General features: G+C 51.4%; 1 protein-coding gene across 1 annotated transcript; it reads left to right on the top strand.

Moving 5' to 3' along the window:
- Positions 1 to 10,807: 10,807 nt before the first annotated feature.
- On the top strand, positions 10,808 to 20,729 carry PRRT1B (proline rich transmembrane protein 1B; the record flags this gene model as incomplete). The annotated part of the gene is made up of 4 exons (XM_081269571.1): positions 10,808 to 11,153; positions 18,074 to 18,513; positions 18,984 to 19,127; positions 20,308 to 20,729. 4 exons carry the CDS (start codon positions 10,808 to 10,810, stop codon positions 20,455 to 20,457), a joined length of 1,080 nt encoding a protein of 359 aa, XP_081125697.1. The 3' UTR covers positions 20,458 to 20,729.
- Between the last annotated feature and the right edge of the window lie 3,245 nt (positions 20,730 to 23,974).

Here is a 23,974-nt window from a genome sequence, read left to right as displayed (position 1 = left end):
ATTCATATATATTCACAATATATTCACATATATATATATATGTGTGTGTGTGTGTGTGTGTAAAAATCGTTTTTTCCCTTATTTGCAGAAAGGAGGGAAGCTCTAGGTCTCAGCAAATATGGAACCAACCAGGTCAGTTAAGGGCTCAGCATCTTCTCTGCAGATGTTTGAATCCTGTCATGCCTTTCCCTTTCCTTGTTGCCAGCAGCACCCCAGGGAAATGGCCTCATGGTTGGCTGAAGTCCTGTCACCCACATGACAAAGAACTAACTCTTGGATCGTCATTTGGGCCCCTGTTGGTTCAATTTTGGTGTCTGTGATGGGCTCCCATTCTTAGACTTGTCACCACCTTGGAGAAGTCCTTTGACACTTCCCATCTATTCTTACCCCCTGTGCAATCTTGATATTTCAGGTCAAAGCTCCTTGAGCATCTCTCTTCTCCTCCTGTCTTCTGATTCCTCTCGGTTGCTCACTGGAAACCTTGGCGCCATTGGCACCGTCTGGTTTGGGCCCAGCATTCTGTCTGTTACTGTCATTAATTGCTTCAGCCTTGCCCTTGACTCCTGTTCATTTCCTTTACTCGTAAAATATGTTTCAAAATCAGGTATCATTCCCAAGATCCGACTCAACTGGCCCATTTTCATGGCATATGTCTTGCAATGAAACTGACTGTATTTCGGCTTCTCTAGAAGTGCTTCAGAGTCATCCAGCTTCAGCTTGTTAACGTCACTGTCACCCACACCCAGAAGTTTGCTGAGGAAAGGCTGTTTTGAAAGGTTCCAATCCATCTCCATGTTCCCCTACGTTGATGAAAATCACTGGATTTTTTTGTGGCAGCAACTGCCTGAGTCCCCCACCTCCTTTTGCATGACCACCAAGTTTTGTCACTGTTACCGAGGCCACTTTATCTTTAAAAGCCTTAGCCTGGGTTTCAGACGCCTGCCCAGTGTAGGTGTCTGTCACCTAAACAGTGTCATCAGGTTATACAGCGTGAGCAGCTTGAAACCTTTCTTCAGGGAGTCCTCTTGCTTGTGGTGGCCACTTATATCAACAATAATAATCTCAAATTTTTCATTTTTAAAATATTTATTTTAATTTTTTTAGTTGCAGATAGACACAATACCTTCATTTATTTATTTTTATGTGGTGCTGAGGATTGAACCCAGTGACTTCCACATGCGAGGTGAGCCCTCTACCACTGAGCTACAACCCCAGCCCTTTAAATATTTATTTTTTAGTTGTAGGTGGACTCAATATCTTTATTTCATTGTTATGTGGTGCTGAGGTTTGAACCCAGTGCCTCGCATGTGCTAGGTGAGCGCTCTGCCACTGAGCCATAGCCCCGCCCCTCAGATTTCTCATTTTTGGATTTCTCCACTCTTTCAGGAGCAATGGAGCAGTTCTGTGTAGCTTCCCAGAGTGGAACTCTCACCTGGGTGGCATCAGGCTTTGCCTGGGCAGAAGCCCGTTGGGACAGGCGGTCGTTCCAGCCTCCCTGGCAATCCGGCAAGCATGGTCACATTCCGTTTTTCCTTTGATGGGTGTCCTGCTTAAACTCCAGGGTCTGCAGCTCCCAGGGTCTTTAAAGCCAGCATGCTGACTCGCCTTTCTTAAGACCAGAGCAGTAGCAGACGCGGTGTGTTCTCTAGTTCTCCTCCAGTGTGACATTGGCATCCCCTTCCAGAAATGCCACCTGTGCTTCTTTTGGCACAGCTTTTAATACTTCCTCCTTGATAAGGGTGGTGCTGCTCAACGAACGTACCACTGATGCTGGTATTTCAAGTACCACTGATGCTGGTATTTCAAGATCTGCTAGAACCATCGGGAAGGGTCTAAGCGGTGCCTATAAGGAGTTCTGCTGCAGTGTGAAGGACTGGAGAGAACATGGGCTTCGGGGTCCGAGGTTACATACTGGCTGTGTTACTTCGGGCAAATTACTTAATCTCTCTGAGCCTCACCTTCCATTCAGCTGATGAGATGAGGAGACAGCATCACTCCGCGTAGTCCAACCTTTCTGGAAGAGGATGCACTTCTGCTTCCCGGCTCAGGGCTGCTTTTCTTCAGCTCACCTCCCATAAGGATTCCTGGGGTGTTTTGGTGTTTTGTTGGTTTTTTGGCTTAAGTCTTCTACCTTTGAATAACTGCAGCAGCAAAGTTAGTGGCAAACTAGGTCCTCTCGGGGCACAGTCAAGGGAAGAGAGTCAGACCTCAAAGTCTGGCATTTGGGGACCTACACCCCAGGGAGGACTCCCTCCCAGCTCTGGCAGCTCCCACGCAGATACCAGCAGGGGTTTGGGGTGGGGGTACATCCTTTATGCACCAATCAGCCAAACCAAGCCTCCTTCAAAGGCTCTCACACCCCTAGTCAGGATTTCTCCTGCACTAAATCACCCCAGGCTCAGGTGCCAGGCAGCTAGAGACAGCCCAGAGCCCTCTGGGACCACTCAACTGGGAAGCCTAGACTGTTGCCCCTGCCTGCCTCCTTCCCCCCCAAAGCCTCAAGGAAGGCTCTGACCCAGCCTCTCTCCACCTTGCTGCCCTGCCTCCTGACCCAGCCTGGGCTCCTCGGGTGGCCCTGTGTGGCCCCAGAGGTCGCTTCCCTAGGAGATGGAGTAAATCTTCCCGGAGCTTTGTCCTCCCCCTGGGGCTGCTCAGCCACACCTCCGCACGTGAAGTCCAGGCAGAGAGCAGCCCCCGGAACACAGTGCGTCCTCACCATTGGTGGGCAGAGGTGCCCAGGAGCGGCTGGTGCCCCCAAATCAGCCAGTCGTTTGTATGGAGGAACGAGGTTTCCTCCCCGTTCTTCCCTGACAAACCGCTGAGGCAAGGGCGGGAAGCAGAGGGCAGGGCCTTCTGTGATGGAGCAGCAACTCCTTCCTTAGGTGTTTCTGTTTCCGTTTTATCTCGGGTCCTAGCTGCAACCTGCTAGTTTCTGCTTCTGTAATCTCGCTTGCTCAGCAGCTGGGGCAGGAACCAGAGCTGCCTGGGAAGAGGGAAAGGGATCGAGGCCACTTGCTTGAGAAAGTCCTACAACCCAGAAGCCTGGGCCGGTAGAGGGCGGGGCTCAGCTGTTGGAGGAGCCCCCAAAGCCCCCACCCTTACCCTACTGAGTAAGCCCTTGCTCTTCTGCACCTCCAAGGACCCCTTGTCTCTTTCCTTTGCCATAATTTTTTCATATTTTCCTGTATTTTCGGTAACAGTGACACTGCTGGCGTCTGTCCCATGTGCCTCCTTGAGCCTCCCAGGGGACTGGTAGACCCTGTAAGAGCCAGCCAGGCTGCTGACTAGTTGTCCTCCCAGGGTGAAGAGACACTGAGGTGTGGTGAGCCCCTGGGGCAGGCCCAGTGCCAAGAAGCCATCAAGTCCTGGGTCCACCTGCTCAGGCCTCTGGACTGCAGTGGCCACCACCACGCAGATACCCAGCCCCTGCTCTCCAGCCCGTCTGGGCACCCCCCACCCCCACATCTTGTGAAGAAGAGTGGCTGTTGAAGCACAAGGGTCAGGAGGAAATCCTGGTTCGCTCCATTATTTGTCCCACATTTATGAACTTGTACTGTGGTCTGCCTCTTCCCCCACCCAACCCCAAAGCACCTCTGGACCACCAGCTGGACAGGCCCTTGGAATGAAGAAAGGCCTGGTGGGGGGTTTGCAGCAGGGGCCCACAAAGGGGCCAGCTCCAGATGTATGCCTTAGGGCTGGAGTCAAAGCCACAACTCCACCCAGCAACAGGGTTTCTGAATGGCCCTCTGCATACAGTTGGAGCCTATAGGGACCACTTTTCTGAGACACTGAAGCAAACCATCCTGTCCATCAAGCTCTGGTAGAAGGGAGTCATCACCGAGGATGAGGAACCGCAGGCCTGCAGCACACAGGCGCCATCAGTGCACAGAACCCCAGGCTGAGAAACTAACAGAAAAGATGGTCAGGACCAGCGAGTCCACAGGGATTCAGAGACAAATGCAAAACTGCCTCGTATTCCTGGGTCACACGTGACACACGCAGGCACCTTTAGGAGTTGGCTCCTGACTCAATATGGTGGCGGAGGTGCAAAGCTCCAACTTCTGGTACGAACGACAGTCAGTCCAGGCTGGAACACGAAATCAAGACTGATCACCCGATTCAGCAGGCCAGGAAGATCCACTGGGTCTCAGAGGAACGGTCTGCACTAAAGTCTCACTATCAAACTTCATATGCACGGGCTGGAGATGTGGCTCAAGCGGTAGCGCGCTCGCCTGGCGTGCATGCGGCCCGGGTTCGATTCTCAGCACCACATACCAACAAAGATGTTGTGTCCGCTGAGAACTAAAAAATAAATATTAAAAATTCTCTCTCACTCTCTCTCACTCTCTCTCCTCTCTCACTTCTCTCTCACTCTCTCTTTAAAAAAAAAAAAAAAAAAAAAAACTTCATATGCACGCTTTAAACCAGCTGCTGTGGAGCAGAAAGAGACTAGGAGCCACACTTGTGCCAGCTTGAGTAAGAAGACTATGACCATGACATGAGAACTACAAAAGCAAACAGGCCTGGAGCTGTCACTACTGACCCAAGAAGAGAAAATGGGAACTGAACAATGAAAAGCTCACAAGCCAGGCTGACGGAGAAAGGGACTCGCCATATATATATATATATATATATATATATATATATATATATATATATAGTGTGTGTGTGTGTGTATCTTTCATTTCTGGAAATATTGATTGCGGGTGGGAATCGTTATTGGTTACACCTGTAAGGGTCCGGCGAAGCGTCAGAGAAAGAGACCACACGAGACTGGCTCCATGCAATGGCAAGGGGGGATTTATTGGGGATCCATTCCAGCGCGCTGGGGCTCCGTGCTCACTCAAGAAGGGAGAGCAGCCCAGAGCCCAGAGCAGAGGTCAAGCAGAGCTTAAGTACACTTTTTGGAGAGGGTGGGGGGCTTTGCATGCATCAGAACAAATCATCATGAGGCGCGGGAAAATTGAACAACAATTCTGATACATGATTAGTCCATTCATTGGCGGGAACAGTCTGGGCAGGGGTGATTGGTCATTCCTAAGTGGGGTACACATTTAAACTGATTGGTTTTGGAGCCTAGATGCTTACGTGCCGTGCTACTCGGAGCCCTTAGCTATTGAACAACCAGGGGACCAAAAGAAATATTTACTGGGCAGTTCAGGTATTGTCCTAACAGCTACAGAGATTACAGGTTCCGGGGGTAGCAGAGGAGTTGTAACAATGCCTTGTCTTTTACTTTTTAGCCCAGGCCTCGCCATTTAGAGACTTTACAATGCCCGGTCTTTTACACTTTAACTCAGACTTTTGCAGCTTAGAATCAGCTTAGAAATTTTACCTTTACACACCGTGAATACAGGATGTGTGCCCACTCACAAAACTTAGCTAATGTAATAAGTTGGCTTTTCTGTGATGGCTTCACTTTTATTCATTCTTTCCATATTCCTTCTGCCTGTTAAAGTTGACCACACCAGCTTGTCTTCAAATGCTGCTTTAGGCTGCCCCAGCCCTTTAATCGGTCATCATGAAAGAAAGCAAGTGCAGGGGTGCACCCCTGTGATCCCAGCTACCAGGAGGGTGTGGCAGGAGGATTTCGAGTTCAAGGCCAGCCTGAGCAACATAGCAAGGACCCGTCTCAAAAAACAGTAGATGAAGGCCACCTTGGAACCCAGCGTGCACAGCCCCCCCCCCCCCCCCCCCCCCCGCACCCGCCAGAGAGGTCCTCTGCTACACTCAACCCATGCACCTACCTCGGCACAGTGTTGCTCAGATCATGTTTGTCACTTCTCTGTGCTCCATGTCTTCACCCCTCCCTCCCTCCTGACCCTTCCCGACCCGCTGCTGACCCCTGATCCTACCGTCTCCACAGTTTTGTCCTATAGTTGGGGTCACATGGCATTTAAGCTTTCCAGAATGGCCTCTTGCACTTGGTAATATGTATTCAAGGTTCTTTACCGCTGAGCCCTAGCCCCAGCCCCTAGAGGTTTTTTTTTTTTTTTAATCTTTTTTTTTAAAAGAGAGAGTGAGAGAGGAGAGAGAGAGAGAGAGAGAGAGAGAGAGAGAATTTTTTTAATATTTATTTTTTAGTTCTCGGCGGACACAACATCTTTGTTGGTATGTGGTGCTGAGGATCGAACCCGGGCCGCACGCATGCCAGGCGAGCGCGCTACCGCTTGAGCCACATCCCCAGCCCTTTTTTTAATCTTTTAAATTCTTATCTATTTATTTATTTTTGAGACAGGGTCTTTCTAAATTGCCCAGACAGGCCATTAACTCATACTCCTGCCTCAGTCTCTTAAGTAGCTGGGATTACAGGTGGGTGCCATTACTGAAGCAAAAATTTTATTTTTAAGAAAGATGGGGCTGGGCGTGGCACTCTGGTCCTTCACCCTGAGCCCTCACTCACTGCTGCCTGGCTGGCCTCGGGCGAGGTGGCCCCACCCACTTGCAGCAGGGATGTGAGATGCGCAGGGCGGGTCTTCTGGCTGTGTGCCTGCCCGGATCTGTGCAACTTGGAGGTTGATGTTAATTCTGGCGGGTTCTCTGGGGTTGCCCCTCTGGGCCCCCCCTGCAGCCTTCGTCTCTGGGCAGTATTTCTGAGCCTTCTCTCCTGTAGCCTGGGCCAAGGCTTCCTCCCTCTTTCTTACTTCCTCGTTGGGGTGATGCTTCCTGAGAAAGGCAACGGGAGGTGGAACTTTTGAGATCCTGAATATTCTATTTTATGCTCTGTTGATCTTTTTGCTTGGCCATGGAATTCCAGTGGGTTTTCTGATTCTCTGTTGTTACAAAACAAAGCACTCCAATACTTAATGGCTTAAGATGCCACTTGTTCTCTCTCGTGGTTCTGGCATTGATTGGCATGGCTGTGGCTCTCTGGGGGCCGCTCCATTGGTGGCAGCCAGATAGATGTGGGCCTGGGGTGACCTGTGGCTCCCTTGCACTGGCGTGCCTGTGCTGGCTCATTTGCATGGCTGGCTCGTGATGTCTCTTATGAATTCAGCTGGAGCTGTCACCAGGCTACCCACAGTGGCCATCACCCCAAACGCTCACAGTGTCCTCTCCTACAACTTGGGCTCCTCGCAGCCTGGCAGCTCAGGTCCAAAGAGCATGTCAGGTCTTCCACCGCCCTTCCCTGAAGAGGGCCTTGGGCTCTCTAACCCTCTGCACTGCTAGACGCTGAGCCACCCCCAGCTGTGATGGCACAGGGAGGCCCAAGCACAGCTCCTGCTGGCTGCCCCTGCACCAGCCACCAGCTGTGCTGGCAGATGCCAGGCACACCCTTACTGGGGGCTTCAGTGGAGGAAGTCATGCTGAGCCCCAAGGTCTGGCGTCACCACCAGGAACCTCAGGGAACCCAGCTTGTCTACCAGCCCCAGTGGCTGTTTGTCCTTCACTGCCCCCAACCAGGGTGACCAGCAAAATCTGAAACACTGCAGATTTGCACATGGATCTGACCAACCAAGGAGTGCAAATGGAGCCAATGGAAAATGAGCCATCAAGGTCAAGTCCATTCCACATAAACACTTAACCAATAGTGAAAGTATAAATATGAAACCACCAGTCCAGCCTGGCTGCTGCCCTGAGCGGCTTTCTGACTTGAGAATCACAGTAGAAGTGTCCTGTCTAGAATGTCTTCCAGACGGTGTGGGGTTTGGGATTGGGCAGTGTTTGGGTAGCATCCTTAAACCAACTACTATGGCGCTGTTATGAACTAATTAGAATATGGTTGGAGAAAGAGGGGACTCCCTAGAGTGAGAGTACACGGCTTTTTAAAACATTTGTTTTAATTGTAGATGGGCACAATACCTTAATTTTATTTATTTTCATCTGGGGCTGAGGATGGAACCCAGGGCCTCATGCGAGGTAAGCGCTCTGCCACTGAGCCCCAGCCCAGCCTGAGCCCATGGCATCTTAGACTGGACCACAGAAGTCATCTGGGGTCATTTCTGCCATATTCAAAAGGAACTGGCCACTGCAATTAGAAATTCATCCTCCTCAGAATTTTGAAGCATTCGTCTGTTGTTCTTTTGTTTTCAAAGTTCCTATAGAGAAATTCAGTGTCATTCTGATTCTTTCTTGATCCAGTGTATGAAACTCACTTTTTTTAACATTTATTTTTTAGTTGTAGGTGGACACAATACCTTTTTATTTTATTTTTTTAAGTGATGCTGAGAATCGAACCCAGTGCCTCAAGCATGCTAGACAAGAGCTCTACCCCGAGCCACAACCCCAGCACTTGAAACTTACTTTTTTTTTTTAAAGAGAGAGAGAGGAGAGAGAGAGAGAATTTTTTAAAATATTTATTTATTTTTTTAGTTCTCGGCGGACACAACATCTTTGTTGGTATCTGGTGCTGAGGATCGAACCCGGGCCGCACGCATGCCAGGCGAGCGCGCTACCGCTTGAGCCACATCCCCAGCCCCTGAAACTTACTTTTTTAAAAATATTTTTTAGGGGCTGGGGATGTGGCTCAAGCGGTAGCGCGCTCGCCTGGCATGCGTGCGGCCCGGGTTCGATCCTCAGCACCACATACAAACAAGGATGTTGTGTCCGCCGAGAACTAAAAAATAAATATTAAAAATCCTCTCTTAAAAAATATTTTTTAGTTGTTAATGGACCTTTATTTTATTTATGTGTATGTGGTGCTGAGAATTAAATCCAGTCACAACTCCAGTGCCTGAAACTTACTTTTTTCCAATGAAAATTTATATTCTGGAATTTCACAATCATATCCCTTTGGAGTGGCCAATTTCCTGTGTGCTGGACCCTTAGTGAGCTCTGTCCATCTGAAGATTCAGTCCTGGAAAATTTTCTTGGACTCTTCATTTGATGTTTTCTTCCCCTTTGTGATTCCTTATTCTTTGTGGAACTCATATTTCTCGGAGATGAGTTGTCCTGGGCTGTTTCTGGAATGTTTCCCCTTACTTTTATATTTTTCCTCTGGCAGACTTTCTCTATCTCTACCTCCCAACTTTCTATTGAGTTTTGTGTTTCATTTTTGCTGTGAAATTCTTAATTCTCAAGAACTTTTTGTTTTATGAATTTTTTTTACAGCATTCTATTCTTGTTTCATGAGTGCCTTCTCTAATCTCTGGATCTTTTTTTCTTGGCAGCACTAGAGACTGAACCAGGAGTGCTTTACTCCTGAGTTACATTCCATTCCCCCTACATCTTGCTCAGTGGTGTGGGTTAGCCTTGAACTTAGGATCTTCTTCAGTCTCCCAAGTAGCCACAGCATGTGCCACCCACTTGGCTTTTTCTTGGGATATTTAACAGTCCTTTTTTAAAGTATTATTTTCCCTGACTCTTCTTTATTTTTTATTCCCTCTAAGCTTCTCTTCCCCCATTTGTTTGTTTGTGTCTCCCCCAGGTGAGCTGCTGCTTCAGGTGTGTGGTGAGTGGTCACTGATGTTCCAGTGAGGGACTAGAAAGGTAGTGGGGCTTCTGCGAGCAGGTGGGAGGTTATTTGGCTGGGGATTTTCACTGAGGAAACACTGATAGTTTTACATCTTGCTCTTCTCCCCTGGGGGATGTTCGTGGGAGAGGACTCTCCCAGTCTGCCTGGAATGTGGAAGCCTGTCCACAGGATTTCTGGGAGCTGCAGTAACCACAGGAATTATTCAGAACAAGATTCTTTTCAGGGTGGAGAATTTTTCCACTGGCATTATTTAGAAATATTGTCACATAGTTAAGACCAGAGCGACTTTTAGTCATCTACTCTTGTCTTTGAATTCTTTTCCAAGGTTGCCCACTTGTTGCCAGACCCTAGGGTGGACCTTACCCACCTTGTGCCCTGAGTGTATTGCTCTGTCACATCAACTTTGTCTTCATGCTAAATCTCCTCTGATTAACTTTGCCTCTTCTGTTGTCTGTAAAGCCAGCTCCCTACAATGAATAACTTTGTGTTAAACACTCCACGTGGGTTCTGTTTTTCCTGGTCGGCTCCTGACTCACCCAGAGTTGAATCCTGCAGTGCTGGTCTGTTGTCTCTCCCTCATGGTGGGCTGTTCCCTGTGGGTTCTGCCATTGGGGACTGTGAACTCACCTCTGAGTGCTTTTCCCATGGGAAATCTCCCCAGCTTCAATGGGGCTGTGTCCTTCCTGCCTGAGGAGTTTTGCATTTGCTTTGAGTAAGTCCCACAGCTCTTTCCTGGATTCCCACCTTCAGGCCTTTTTTTATTTTGTGATGCTGGAGATGGAACTCTGGGCCCTGCCTGTGCTGAGCAAGGGCTCTATCCTGAGCCTCACCCCTGGGCCTGCTTTTTATTTTTAACAATGGTTTTTCATCTAGAAGTTTCCAGGCTGGCCTGTACCTGAGGGCAGGCTGAGTGTGAACACAGTGCACGGGTGCAAAAGTCTCCCCGGGCATTTTATGTCTTCATCCAGACCCAGCTTCCCTGTCACCTCTCTTGGTCCTATCGCTCTGCCTTATTGACCCGGAGTTCCATCTCCTGTCCACTCCTGGGGTAAGCCGCAAGCCCTGGACCTCTGAGACCGCTGAGACGCGCAATGGCTTCCGGGCCCATCTTTGCTGCCTCTGCATTCTCGGCTCCTGGGGATCTTCCTCGATACCTACACGTTCAGCTATGGATGCAAAAAATTGGCGCGAGAGTTGTTTATTTGTGTTTCCAGATGATCGGACTGGGATCTGCTTCAGGTGCCCAGTCGGGTACATTTCGAGGGGAAGTCTCCTGCACAATATTCTAAATCTCCAATTTCACATGAAAATCCACCTTTCTACCTTCTTCTGGCTGGCTGGGTGGGCCGGGGAGCCCCGACGTCCCTCTCCTGGGGGCCTCCCCCAGTCCTCATGGGGGCAATCGCCTGGGCCGCTGGCTTCCCCAGCACCCCGCCCCCCCCCCCCCCACTCCGCAAAGCGCTGCGCAGTCCCCGCGCAGACGGTGCCGCCCTGCGGGGTCCGCCGTGGCGCTCTCGGGCCTCGAGGCAGGTTGGGGCCGAGCGCCGGGTGCGGGGTGCAAGGAGCCAAGTGTTGACACAGCCGTCGGCAAACAAAGGCGGTCAATTATTAACCAGCCGCGCTGCCGGCACCAGGAAACCCGAGCCGGCGCCGCCAGCCGAGCCGGCCCGACGGGAGGCGCCGGGAGGGGAGCAGCGCATCCCGCGCGCACCGGACGCCGCTCGCGCCATGGACGCAGGTGAGGGCCGCGGCGGGCGCGGGGCGCCCGGTGGGTGCGGGAGGGCGCAGGAGGGGGCGCCCAGAACCCCTGTCTAGGGCCGGGCGGGGGGCACCGGGATGCTCCGTGGAAAGTTCGGGAACTCTGGCCTGGCCTCCCCCCTGCACGCCCGGCGCGTTCCCCACCCGCCCCGGCGTCCCCTGTTCGTCCTGCAACTGGGGACCCTGTTCACGCCTCTGGCCAGGCTGAAGTCCTAGATCAGGGGAATGGGACCCCGAAAAAGGGGACAGAGAGAGAGGGAGGAAGATGGGGGTGAAGGGCCCGCGAGCGAGTTGCTGCAGAGACCGAGAGAGGCGGGAGGCGGGATGGGAGGCCCCGAGAAGAAGACGGCAGAGGAACGTGGCGCACTCGCTACGGGCTCCGCCTCGGCCAGCACTGAAGGGGCCGAGCCGGGAAACATACCCCTGCCCTCGGTGGTGGCGGGACCGTGCGGAGCCCTGATGCCCTTCACTGCCACCTCCGGCCCCGCTGACCTGCAGAAGCTGGGATGACCGCACCCAGATCCCATCTGCCACCTGAGCCAGGGGATGCTGCCGGGAGGGTGGCAGCGAAGGCTGGCAGTCTCTCCAAGACCCTAACTTCATCCCCGTTTTGCAGCCCAGGCTGTAGCCCAGGCCTCCCTTCCTGGCTGGGATGTCCCAGGCTCAGGTGTCCAAAACCTGAGAACCCCAGACCAGGCCCAGCTGCCGCAGATTTATTTACTTTGCGGCCCTATCTCGGTGCCATCGGGCCAGGTATTTGCCCTGGCGGGATCCAAGGAAACTGTGGTTTCTGTTATGATAACTGGGGCAGGTTCTCGACATTCCTGTGACAACACCCCAGAAGGGATGTCCCTCGCTGAGGCTCTTGCTAGGAGCCTGAGCTCCCCACTGTGAAATGCCATCATAAAAACAGAAGCACTCACAGGTGAGGACAGCGGAGAGGAGCTCTCAGGAGCAGCCTGGTCTGTGTTTGCTGTTATTTTGGTTGTCTTGGTGCTGGGGATGGAGCCCAGGGCCTCACACATGCGGGGCCACCCTCTACCACTGAGCCCCAGCCCCAGCCCCACTGATAGTATTTAAAATTACTATTAATGTTATCCTTACTTTACAGATGGGGACACGAGGGCTCAGAGCATTTCACTCCTGTGCCACACCTGCTTGTCAGGGCTAGCTCACCTGGGCAGGTGGTTTGGGGATCACTAGGGGATCCTCTGAGGTATCTCATCCTTACAGGTGATCCTCTGGGGTACCTTATCCTCCCTGGCCCCGCTGGAAGGTTGGCTGTGGTGCAGATTCCCAGCAACACAAGATGTCAAGCCCCAGTGTGCAAGCATTTTGTTTTTATTTTATTTTTTTGTGGTTCTGAGGATGATATCCAGGGCTTCATACACACTAGGCAAGTGCCCTATTACTGAGCCACATCCCCAGAACCCATCTTTTAACAATATTTTTTTAGTTGTCAATGGATCTTTATTTTATTTATTTGTATGCAGTGCTAAGGATCAAACCCAAGACCTCACACATGCCAGGGAAATGCTCTACCACTGAGCCACAACCCAGCCCTTCCCAGACTTCTTTATTTTTTATTTTGAGACAGGATTTCACTAAATTGCTGAGGCTGGCCTCAAATTTGCTATCCTCCTGCCTCAGTCTCCTGAGTAGTTGGGACTACAGGCTTGTAGGTCTGTGCCCCTGGCTGGATTCACTACTTGACATAATGATTTGGAGATAGACCCACGTTGTGTCAAGGGTTCATTTCCATTTGATTGCTAAGAAGTTGTATCAGTAAGCTGTTGTTGCATAACAAGTTACTCCCAAATTTGAAGCTTAAAACAATAAGCAGTGTTTACTGGAGAGTTTCTACAGGTGAGGATCTGGCTACAGTTGAGCTAGCTACCTGGCCTCTGAGTTCCTCACCAGCTACTGGTGCTCATCTCAAGACTCAGGAGGAGCTGAAAGCTTTGCTTCCAAACTCCTTCATCTGAGTGTTGGCAGGTTTGGTTCCTCCTGAGCTGTGGTGTGAGGGCCCATGCAAAATGGGCCTCTGCGTGGGGCTTCTCACAGAGCCTTGCTTCCTCTTGGAGTTACCAGAAACAGAAAGAGAGGGAACACCAAGCAAGAGCGGAGAGCAAGTGAGGAGAAGCCACAGGCTTTTAAAATCCTACTAGATGGGCGCAGTGGTGCAGGCCTGTAATCTCAGTGGCTCGGGAGTCTGAGGCAGGAGGATGGAGAGTTCAAAGCTAGCCTCAGCAAAAGCAAGGTGCTAAGCAACTCAGTGAGACCCTGTCTCTAAATAATATGCAAAACAGGTTTGGGGATGTGGCTCAGTGGTCGAGTGCCCCCGAGTTCAATCCCTAGTACCAAAAACAAAACAAAGACCCCTACCCTTAGCAGGGATATCCTGTGTCTTCAGCTGTGTCCTCTTCATGAGCAAGTCATGCGTGCAGCCCCTATTCCAGGGGAGGATTCCCCAAGAGCACCAGTTCCATGAAATAGGAATCACTGGGGTCCATTTCAGATGTATGAAGACAGCACAAATGACTTATCCATTCATTTTTATGTGTGTTGGATATGTGTGTTGTTTCCAGTTTGGAGATACTACCAAGAGAGGTGATATAAACATTCATGAGCAAATCTGTGTGGTCATATGTTTTTCTTGGATAAATATCTTGAGTGGAATAGCTGGATCATATGGTAGAGGTATGTTTAACATTTGAAGGAAGTGTCAGGTTTTTTCCAAAGTGGTGATATTGTTTCACTTACCCACCAGCAGTTGTGTGTGAGCTCCAGTTATCTTACACCCTTCCCAACATACGCTAAGGTCAGTTTTGTTGTTTTAAAATTTTAACTGGGATTGGGCATGGGAGTGAAAGCCTATATTTCCAGCTACTTGGAGGCTGAGACAGGAGGATCAGTTGATCCCAGGCGTTCAAGGCCAGCCTGGGCAACAAAGGCCCCATATAATGTCTCTATTCTAAAGGGCGTGTGGTGATGTCTTCTTATAGTATTTCCTTAATGCCACTGACATCTTTTTATATGCTTATTGACCATTCAAATATCTTCTTTGGTGAAGGGTTTACATGTATTTCACCTACTTTCTTATTGAGATCTTTGAATCATAGAGTGGTAAGATTTCTTTATACATTTTTTTTCTTGCTTTATTGCTATGGTCAAGACACCAGAACAAGTTAAATAGAAGTCAGAAAATGGTGATCCTTACCTTGTTTCTGATCTTGGGGAGGATGGAGGAATTCAGTCTTTTACCTTTAATGGTTTTCTTTCATGGATGCCCCTTATCAATTTGAGTATGTTCTTACTATTCTTATTGCTAAAAATTCATGTGTGTATCTTTGCTAATGGGCATTGGATTTTGCCAAATGCTTTTTTCTCATCCATTGAAATGATTCTATATTTTTTCTCTTTATTCTTCTAATATACTGACTGATTTTCAAATGTCAAACCTATTTTGCATGGTCCTGTTTGTTTGTGATTTGGGGCGGGAGTTGATGGTGGGGATCACACCCAGGGCCTCACACATGCCAGCCAAACACCTGGCTACAGAGCCACATTCTCAGCCCATGTATTCCTTTTAATATTTGACATGCAACTATTTAATTAAGGATTTTTTTCTTTTTATTCATGAAGGATATTGGTCTGTGTTTTTGTTTGTTTGATGGTACCAGGGCCTTGTGCATGCTAGGCAAGTGCTCTGCCACCAAGCTACACCTCAAGCCCTTTTTACTTTTGAGGCAGGGTCTCACAAAGTTGCCCAGTCTGGCCTTGAATCTGCTATCCTCCCATCTCAGCCTCCCTAGCAGCTGGGGTTACAGGCGTGCACCACCACACCTGGCTCTTTCTTTTATGGCAAGTCTCTTATTTTTCTTTCATCTGAGAATTGTCTTTGTTTTACTTGCAATAAGCAGAATTCCAAAGATGATCCCCCAAGATTCCCACCCCCTGGTTAAATAAAACACTAATCTCATATTAGTATTGTTTAACTACTATTTTTGTGGTGATGTATTTATTATGCAACAGAAAGCTCAAGCATTCCTTTTCCTGGAGAGTGTTAAATCAAACACTAATCTCAGTATCTACAAAGGGATTTGACAGATGTTATGGGAGGCTCAAGTCAGTTAACCTTAAAACAGATTTTTCTGGGTGCTCCTGACCCACTGAATTGGAGAGAGGGGATGGGTACACAGCTCAGTGGTAGGGCACTTGCCTCGTGTGCGCAAGGCCCTCTGTTTGATCCCAGCTACACAAAGAAGAACAGAAGGGGGAAAAAAAGCAGATAAATATTTCCAACTGTTAGCAGAAGTGGAAGACAGAATTTCAAAGTATGAAAAGGATTTATGTGCCCTTCCCGGCTTTGAAGAGATGGAGGGAGTCATGTGAGAAGAATGAGAGTATCCCCTGGTAACAGAATGAGCCCCGGATGATAGCCAGGAGGGAAACAGGAGCCTCACACACACAGAACTGGATTTTTGCTAACAACCCAAATGAACTTGGAAATGGATTCTTCCCTAGACTGACCGATAAGAGCCTAGTCTGCCTTATATCATAATCTTGGCCTTGTGACACCCCAAGTTGAGGGGGCCTGACGGACAGAACGGTGGGCTAATAAGTATTGTTTATTTGTGGTGATGTATTTATTATGCAACAGAAAGCTCAGCGTTCCTTTTCCTGGAGAGTGTTTTCTTTCTTTCTTTTGGTACTGGAGATTGAACTCAGGGGCACTCAACCACCAACCCCTGAGCCACACCCCAGCCCTGTTTTGTATTTTATTTAGAGACAGGGTCTCACTGAGTTGCTTAGGACTCACTTTTGCTGAGGCTGGCTTTGAACTTGCGATCCTCCTGCCTCAGCCTCCCGTGCTGCTGGAATTGCAGGCGTGTGCCACCGTGCCCGGTTTTTCTTTAGCTATCAGGTTCTGTGTTGGCGGCTCTTTCCTTTCAGCACAGGTTGACGCACTGTCTTCTGACCCCTGTGGTCTCCTGGAGATGTGTGCAGGGCTCTCTCGTTCTTCCTCTGCCTACGATCTGGCATCCTCTGCCTTTTTTCATAGCTTTGTTATTATCGTTAATTCTGAGAAATTTAATGATGATGGAGCTAACATAATTTCCCCATGGAGTCCCTTTTTGGATTGCCTGAATCTTTATATTTATCTATCACCAAATTTGGGGATTTTGCAGCCATTATTTCTTCAAAAATATTTTCCCTAAAATGTCTTCTGGAACTTTTTCCCAGGCACACTAGCCCTGGTGGGTATTACCACACAGTCCCCAAATCTTTTTTAATTCTTTTTTCAGTCCCCCCCCCCCGTTCTTCTGATTGGTCTGTCTTGAAGTTCATTGACTCCGTTTGTTTCTTCAGGGCTTCTGTTGATGTCCAGTCATTGCACTTTTTTTTTTAAAAAAATATTTATAAAAAATATTTTTTTAAAAAATATTTATTTTAAAAAGATATTGGATGTAATATCTTTATTTATTCATTTTTATGTGGTGCTGAGGATGGAACCCAGGGCCTCACCCGTACAAGGCAGGTGCTCTACCACGGAGCTACAACCCCAGCCCTAGTCAATGCATTTTTAATTTCAGAAATTATGAATTTTAGTTCAAAATTTCCATTTAGTTCTTTAAACAACAACAACACAAAACTCGAATTTTCTGCTAAGAAGTTATCCCAGATGGATATATATTGGACACTAGGTCCTGGTGTCCAATCTCTGGTCATCTCAGAATTGGCGTCTATTGACGATCTTTGCCTTGAGGATCAGTCATATTTTCCTAATTCTACTTTATATGGAAATGACCGTGGATCTGCCCTGGATGTGGCGAATATTACACTGGCAGGTTCTTGGTGCCTTTAGAATGCTCTGGAAATGCTGGCTTCGTGGTTGCCACGGTCACCTGGTTGGCTCACTCCACAGCCTGTTTTGCTCCTGGGTTTGTCATCTTTAGATCTGGGTTCCTCCCCTGCACCGCAGCCAGGGTGAGCCCAGGTTGGGGAGCTTCCTTCTGGAGTGATGAGGATCCCACTTTGCCCAGAATCAGGAGTTCCCAGGCAAATCTAAGAAAGTCCTGAGCAAAAAAGTGGGTTGCCCAGCTCCACACAGGAGTAGGAGATGCCCTTTTCTGGCTCTTTCCATCTGCAAGGGCCCTCCCTGTCTCTTCTGGCTGGAATGACAGGTCATCTGTTGAAGTTTCAGTCACCCCTTCTGCTGCATGTCCCATCCTGTGACTCTGGGGCTGGAGCTCAGAGCTTGGAAGGAAAGAGTTGGAAAACTGAAACTCTGCTCTTGAAGCTGCTTCTGAGCGTGGACTCCACAATCTGCCTGTAGTTGTTCACTTTCCAGTGCCCTCAGGTGGTGGTTTTGTATTTTGTGTGGAGCTTTTCCTTGTAGCCAGATGGAGAGATTTACCACCTTCCCCATTTCTAAATGCACAGAGAGGGCCCGTAAGCACATTCCTGATGTTGCGCGGCCATCCCACCCCTCCCCAGGTTTTCATCCTCCTGGATGCTCCACTACCAAGGTCCCATGCCTCCCCATCCCTCCCTTGGTCGTCTGGAGATGCGGCTTAAGGGTCCTGATTGCAAGCTGTCAATGTCCCATTGCCCGCAGACGCCACGTGGCCAAGCCCAGACTCCAGAGGTGGTGCGCAGAGGGGTGTGGGTGTCTTGGAGCTGAAGCCCTGGCTGATCCTGGCAGCTGGGACAGGGCTCAGGGGCTCCTTGCCCTTGGAGTAAAGACCCTGCCGGAGAGAACCGGGCGCTTGGCACATCCACGGTGGGGCAGGGTCTGCTTCGTTCCCTCGGAGGGACTGCGTTTTGGGGGCTTGAGGGGCAGAGTCCCAAGTGGCCCGGTGGCCTATTGGGGCTCACAGCCTCCTTTCTTTCCAGGTCCCGATGTGAAAGGGGGCGATAGCCCCGCAGACCCGGAGGACCCGCGGGGCCCCGCGCCCCCAGCCCCGGAGGAGCCCCGGAGCCCCGCGCCCCCCGAGCGCCCTGCGCTCCCGCAGCTCCCGCGCCGCCCGCAGCTGCTGGCCGAGGACGGCGGGCCCGGCGAGGGCGCGGCGGCGGCGGGGAGCGGGCCGGGCCCCGGGGATGCCCAGGTCGCGCCCGCAGCCCCCGCGCAGCCCGAGCGCCCAGCCGGCCCGGGGCCCACGGCGGCCGGCGGCGGGGCGCCCATCGGCTTCGAGGCCGAGCCCCCGCCCTACGCGCCGCCGGAGCCCAAGGCCGCGCCACCGCTCTACCCGCCCTTCCCGCAGGTGCCCCTGCTGCTCCAGCCCGCGCCCGCCGCGCTCTACCCGCCGCCCGCCGCCGCCTACCCCTTCCCCGTGGTGAGCCGCCCGCGCTCAGCCCCCCGCGGCCCCTCGACCCGGGCGCCGGGCCAGGGTGAGGCCCCCGCGCCAGGGAGCCCGCGCGCTGGGCTCTGAGGGGTGAATAGGAGTCTCCGGGAGGAAGGGCCAGGTGCAGGCCCAGGCTGGCGCGACCCGTGGGGGCCGGTTGGCTCCGAGGGCCGGGAAGGGAAGAAAGCACCACCCGCAGCGAGCGCCCAGGAGATTTCCCTAAAGAAAAGCCCAGCCCGGGCTGCCAGTGAGAGAGCTGGGGCTGCGGTGGGGGCATGTGGCGGTGGCCCCAGCCTGGACCAGGAGTGTGTGAAGGGGAGCCGAGAGGACTCCCTGGGGCTGAGCGGCCAGGGTGCAGGAAGGAGAGGCACCCCTCAGGGACCCGTCCTCAGTGGAGGGGAGGCTGGGACCATGTCTGGGGCTTGGTGGCCTCCCTTACCACTGTGGCCCTGCTTCCACAGTACCACAGCCCTCTGGCTGCTGTGCCAGCACCCCCCTCAGTGGAGCACAGGCCTCTGCCCAAGGACTACATGATGGAGTCGGTGCTGGTGACCCTCTTCTGCTGCCTTCTCACTGGGCTGATCGCCATTGTGTACTCCCACGAGGTAGGTGGGGTGGGCCCAGCCCTTCCCTGCATGCAGCCTGCAGTCAGTGCCCTTGGAGGTCTGCAGCCCCCTCTCCCAGCAACAGGGCCTCTGGTGTATCTCTCAGGAGGGGTGGGAATTGGGAATCTCTGTGTGGGGACTTCCTCCCCTGTCCTGTCTGTGCCCCCCACTGCTCAAGATCTACTCTGGAAAATTCTGCTAAAACAATCCAAAAGCCAGGCATGGTGGCACATGCCTGTAATCCCGACAGCTTCCAAGGCTGAGGGAGGAGGATCACAAATTTGAAGCCAGTTTCAGCAACTTGACGAGACCCTGTCTTGAAACAAAGAACAAAAATCACAACGGAGGTGTGAATGATTGATAAGGCCCAAGGTGTTTCCCCAGTGGTGGCTTGTGTTTTAACAGGTGGTGAAGTCCACTCTTCTGTCCATCCACCTCCATCTATCCTTCTATCTGGCTGCCCAGTTTACCCACCTATCCCTCCAGCCACCCACCATGACCTGCTAACACCCATCCATTCACCCATCCATCCATCCGTCAATCCATCCACACACCCTCTGCACCCACCAGCCCCATTTCTCCACCCACCACCGTCTTTCCTCTGGGCTGCGGTCCATCACCTTGCCCATCTGCCCTCCATCTCACTGTCTTCCCTCCTTCCTCGTGACATTGCTGACCATATGTCCTGCAAAGAGGCCCTGGGGATTCAGTGATGCCAACACTGGGACATTCCAATAGAGACAAGCCCCTGGGGGCCAGTGTTCCAGGCTGACCTGGTCACAGCCCTGGCCTTGCTCTGCTGTCTGGCCCCAGTCATCAGCGAGCCAGGACTGCAGGGAGAGGACAGCTGTCAGGACAGCTTGGAGGCGGGACCCTGAGGCACTGGCCTGCCTGATTCTGGCTCCACCCCAGCGGTGGAGGCCCTGTGCGTCACTTTGCCACCCAGAGCCTTTCCTCATGTGCAGGGTGGTGGCATGAGGACCCCACCTGGGTGGCTGTGATGTTGCGGGAGATGAGGCTGAGGGCTGCTGAGTGGCAGGGACCGGGCTATCTCTGCAGGCTTGTGGTCCCTGAGCTCCTTGGGGTGTCTGTTTTCAGTCTGTAGAACAGGCCTGTCCCCAGGGGTGCGGGGAGGCCTGGGGCTCCGGCTCGCTCACCCCACGCTGGTCCTGTCTTGCAGACCCGCGCAGCCCTGGGCAGGGGTGATCTCGTCCAGGCCGAGGAGGCCTCGCGGAAGGCCCGCTCGCTCGTGCTCTTCAGCTTGCTGTTTGGGGTCTTCGTGTCCACCAGCTGGGTCATCTATGTTGTGGTGGCCCTCTACCTCCCCTGAGGCTGCAGCTCCTGCGGGGACACCAGGAGTCCCAGGGATAAGGGGCCCGGCTGCCCTGCTTCTGTGGACACTGCTCCTTGCCTGTGGCCAGCTGTCGCCCCCAGAGGACAAAGAAGAGGTGGGCTCTGCAGCCCTCCAGACTGTGGCTGGGCCTCAGCCCTCATCAGTGCCCACTGAGGCTCAGGCAGTGTCCTAACCTAAGGTGGTCTCAGAGCCCAGACCTACCCTGGGACAGGACCTGCCAGAGCCTGTCTCCCTGTGTCTCCTCCTGGGGCCTCCTGGCACTCTTGTCTCACCCCTGTCCCTAGGAGACCATCACAGGGACCAATGTTGTCTTCAGAGCCATCTGGAAGGATGCTGCACCTCCAGCCGCCCCTACCTCCATCCAGCTGGGTGATGGAGCTGCCAGTGTGGACTCCCCGGGGAGAGTGGGGAGGAGACCTCCTCCTCACCCCGGCTGGCTGGGCCCTCCTCCCTGCACCGTGCCAGGAGACAGGGCCTGCCACACTGAGCCCGTGCCCAGAAATTTAAGCTACTAGTTTCAGTCAACAAAAATGATGCCCTGTTCGGAGAGTAACATCTGCCCACCGCTGGGCTCCGGCGCCCTGCCCTGCCCTGCCCCTCTCTGGGACTCTGTTGGCACACAGCTCTAGCAGTGGCCTGCGCAGCTCCGGGGAGCTAGGTCACGGCTCCCTCCTCCCTGCGGGCCTTGCAGCTTCTGCTGCACCCAGCTTTCTGCTTGCTCTCCTGTCTCCACCTGGGTTGCCCAGTGTTTGGGGCTTGGCTGGGTCTCCACTTGGGGAGGGCTGCCCTGATCAGGCCACCCTGCCACCCCCGGACAGCCGTAGAGCTGCACACAGGTGCTCTTGTATCAGGTGCCTGGATCCCGTTAGCTGTGGTCTTGAGAATGACCCCCTGTTTTTTCCAAGATTAAAATCCATCCACAGACAGAGGAGTCGGGGTGTCCAGGCTGAACCCTAAGAGAATGGCAGCTCGGATTAAGTCAGAGGTTTTCTTGGCGGCCACTGTGTGCCCTGCCACCAGGAGCTGAGGCACAAGGCCACCCCAGTGCAGCCTGGCCTCCCGCCACCCTGGAGAGACAGGAATGAGGAAGCGAGAAAGAGCAGCTTGGAGATTATGGGGTGGCCTCGTGTCCTGGGACACAGGGCTGGTGCAGAGGTGGGAAGTTGAGCCCAAAAATGCATGATAGCTACAAAAAGGAGGAGGAAACCTTTTTTTTAGATGGCTGCTGAAAAAGTACTTGATAGAATCCGACAGCCCCAGCCATCCTCAGAACTCCCCAGTTGGAATGGAAACCTTCTAGACCACTGCTTCTTGGTCCAAAGTGCTTACAGACCTCTGGGGGATCTAGTTAAAGTGCGGAATCTGATTCAGCAGGCAGAGCCGGAATCCTGCCTTTCTGATGGGCTTCCTGGCTGGGCTAGGGGAACTGGCACGGGCTTGAGAGCCAGGGCCGCGGCGCGGACGCCCTCTAGCGGCTCCGCGAGGCAACCACCCTCCAGCTAATGGGAAAGTGAAAGGGCATGAAAACTAAAGATTCCTGAAGAAAGAACAACTGGTGTGAAGCTCAGTGAAGTGATTGGATACAAAGTAACGCTTTAAAAGTCAATCGTGGCCCATCGGCTCAGGAGGCTGAGGCAGGAGGATCAAAGCCAGCCTCGGCAAAAGTGAGGCACTAAGCAACTCAGTGAGACCCTGTCTCTAAATAAAACCAAAATAGGGCTGGGGATGTGGCTCAGTGGCGGAGTGCCCCTGAGTTCAATCTCCAGTACTCCCACAAAAATAAATAAAAATAACAAAATAAAGTCAATAATAACAACCAGTTAGACGTGGACATTTAAAATTCCAGTCATGCTTGGTGCAGCTGCTGTCATCCCAGGCTCCTATGGCTCTGGAGGCTGAGGCAGGAGGATTGTAAATGCAAGTCCAGCCTCAGCAATTTAGAGGGGTCCTAAACAACCTAGCGCAATCCCTGGTACCAATAAATAAATTAATAAAATAAAGATCCACTCATGATAATGATAAAAGCAGCAAAATTTAGGAATAAATTTAACAAAAAAGGTCTGGGATCTGATAATTAAAATTGCCAAAAGACCCCCCCCCCAAAAAAAAGGCTAGGATAGGAAGATGTAATATCATAAAAACGTTTATTAAGTAGAGTTAATGCCATTCTGACAAGAAAGCCATGCTTTAAACATGTGACAGAGACGGGCTGGCTCAGTGGGAGAGGGCTGCCGCTCACGCGAGGCCCTGGGATAGATCCCCAGCACCACAAAGCAGAATAACCCAAGAAAATTCACTAAAAAGACAAAAATGAACATGGGAGACAAAGGCTGGGCCGGGGCTCAGCGGTGGCCTGCCTGTGGGAGCCTGGCTTCGATTCTCAGCACCGCTTATTAATACATAAAATGAAGGTCTATCAACAACTAAAGAAAAATTTAAAAAGTCATCCAAGAAAAACATGCAAAACTTGCTCGTAATTTTTTAAAAGTTTGAGAGGAATTTCTTCACCAGATATTAAGACTTCCATAAAGCTACAGTAATCCAACAGCAAAGCACTAAGCAAGAGGCCCAGTCTCCAAATAAAACACAAAATAGCTCTGGGGATGTGGCTCAGTGGTCGTGGGCCCTTGAGTTCAATCCAGGTACCTGCCTCCCCTCCAAAAAAGAGTGAGCTTAGGAAAGCGTGGTCTCCTGGAGGGTGCTGGACAGCGTGGAAAGGGAGGGCTTCTTGAGATCTGCGAAACCACAGAGAGAAGGACCGAAGGCTGGAGTCCTGGGGTCGGAAGTGCAGACGCAAACCAGGAGGGTGATTGTTGTGCATTAGGCTGGGCACAAACAAGAGGCGGAATACACCCAGAGTTGGAGGGGACTGCTGACCTCACTCTGTTACTGGCAGGTGTGTTCTGCCATAAGCTTTATGGAAAACAGACTCATGGTATCTGTTAATAACATACATTTACACATGGGATGTGAGTGGGATTTGAAATTTTTTTCCCTGTGTGTGTGTGTGTGTATGTGTGTGTGTGTGTGTGTGTGTGTGTGTGTGTGTTGCTGAAGAGGAACTCAGGGCCTTGCATATGCGAGGTAAGTGCTCTACCACTGAGCTGCATCCCCAGCCCTTTCTTAAAATTTGAGACAGGGTCCCCGAGAGTTGTTAGGCTGACCTCAAATTTGCTGTCCTCCTGCTTCAGCAAAAGTTTTATGCTTTTAACTAATTATGACCATTGGTTTTGTGTGTGTTTGTGTGTGTAACTTATGCATGCACGAATGCATATAAGTGCAAGAACAGGGTCTGAAGGATGTAATTCCAAACTGCTGATCCTGGCTGCTCTTGTGGAGGGAACGCCTAGGAGGGCTTGTGCAATATATTGCTGAGTTTTAAAACAGGATGTATTCATTCGTACATTGTGTAATTCAAAAATAACAGAAAAAATATGCATGGCTTTTGGACCCAGGAATTTAAGTTTTGGGATTCACAGTAGTGAAGAAGTGG

The sequence above is a fragment of the Spermophilus citellus genome (assembly GCF_964194105.1).
Source record: "Spermophilus citellus genome assembly, chromosome: 2".
In the NCBI taxonomy this organism is placed as follows: Eukaryota; Metazoa; Chordata; class Mammalia; order Rodentia; family Sciuridae; genus Spermophilus; species Spermophilus citellus.
The sequence above is the reverse complement of the archived record's forward strand: the minus strand, read 5'-3'. Positions and strand labels throughout refer to the sequence as shown.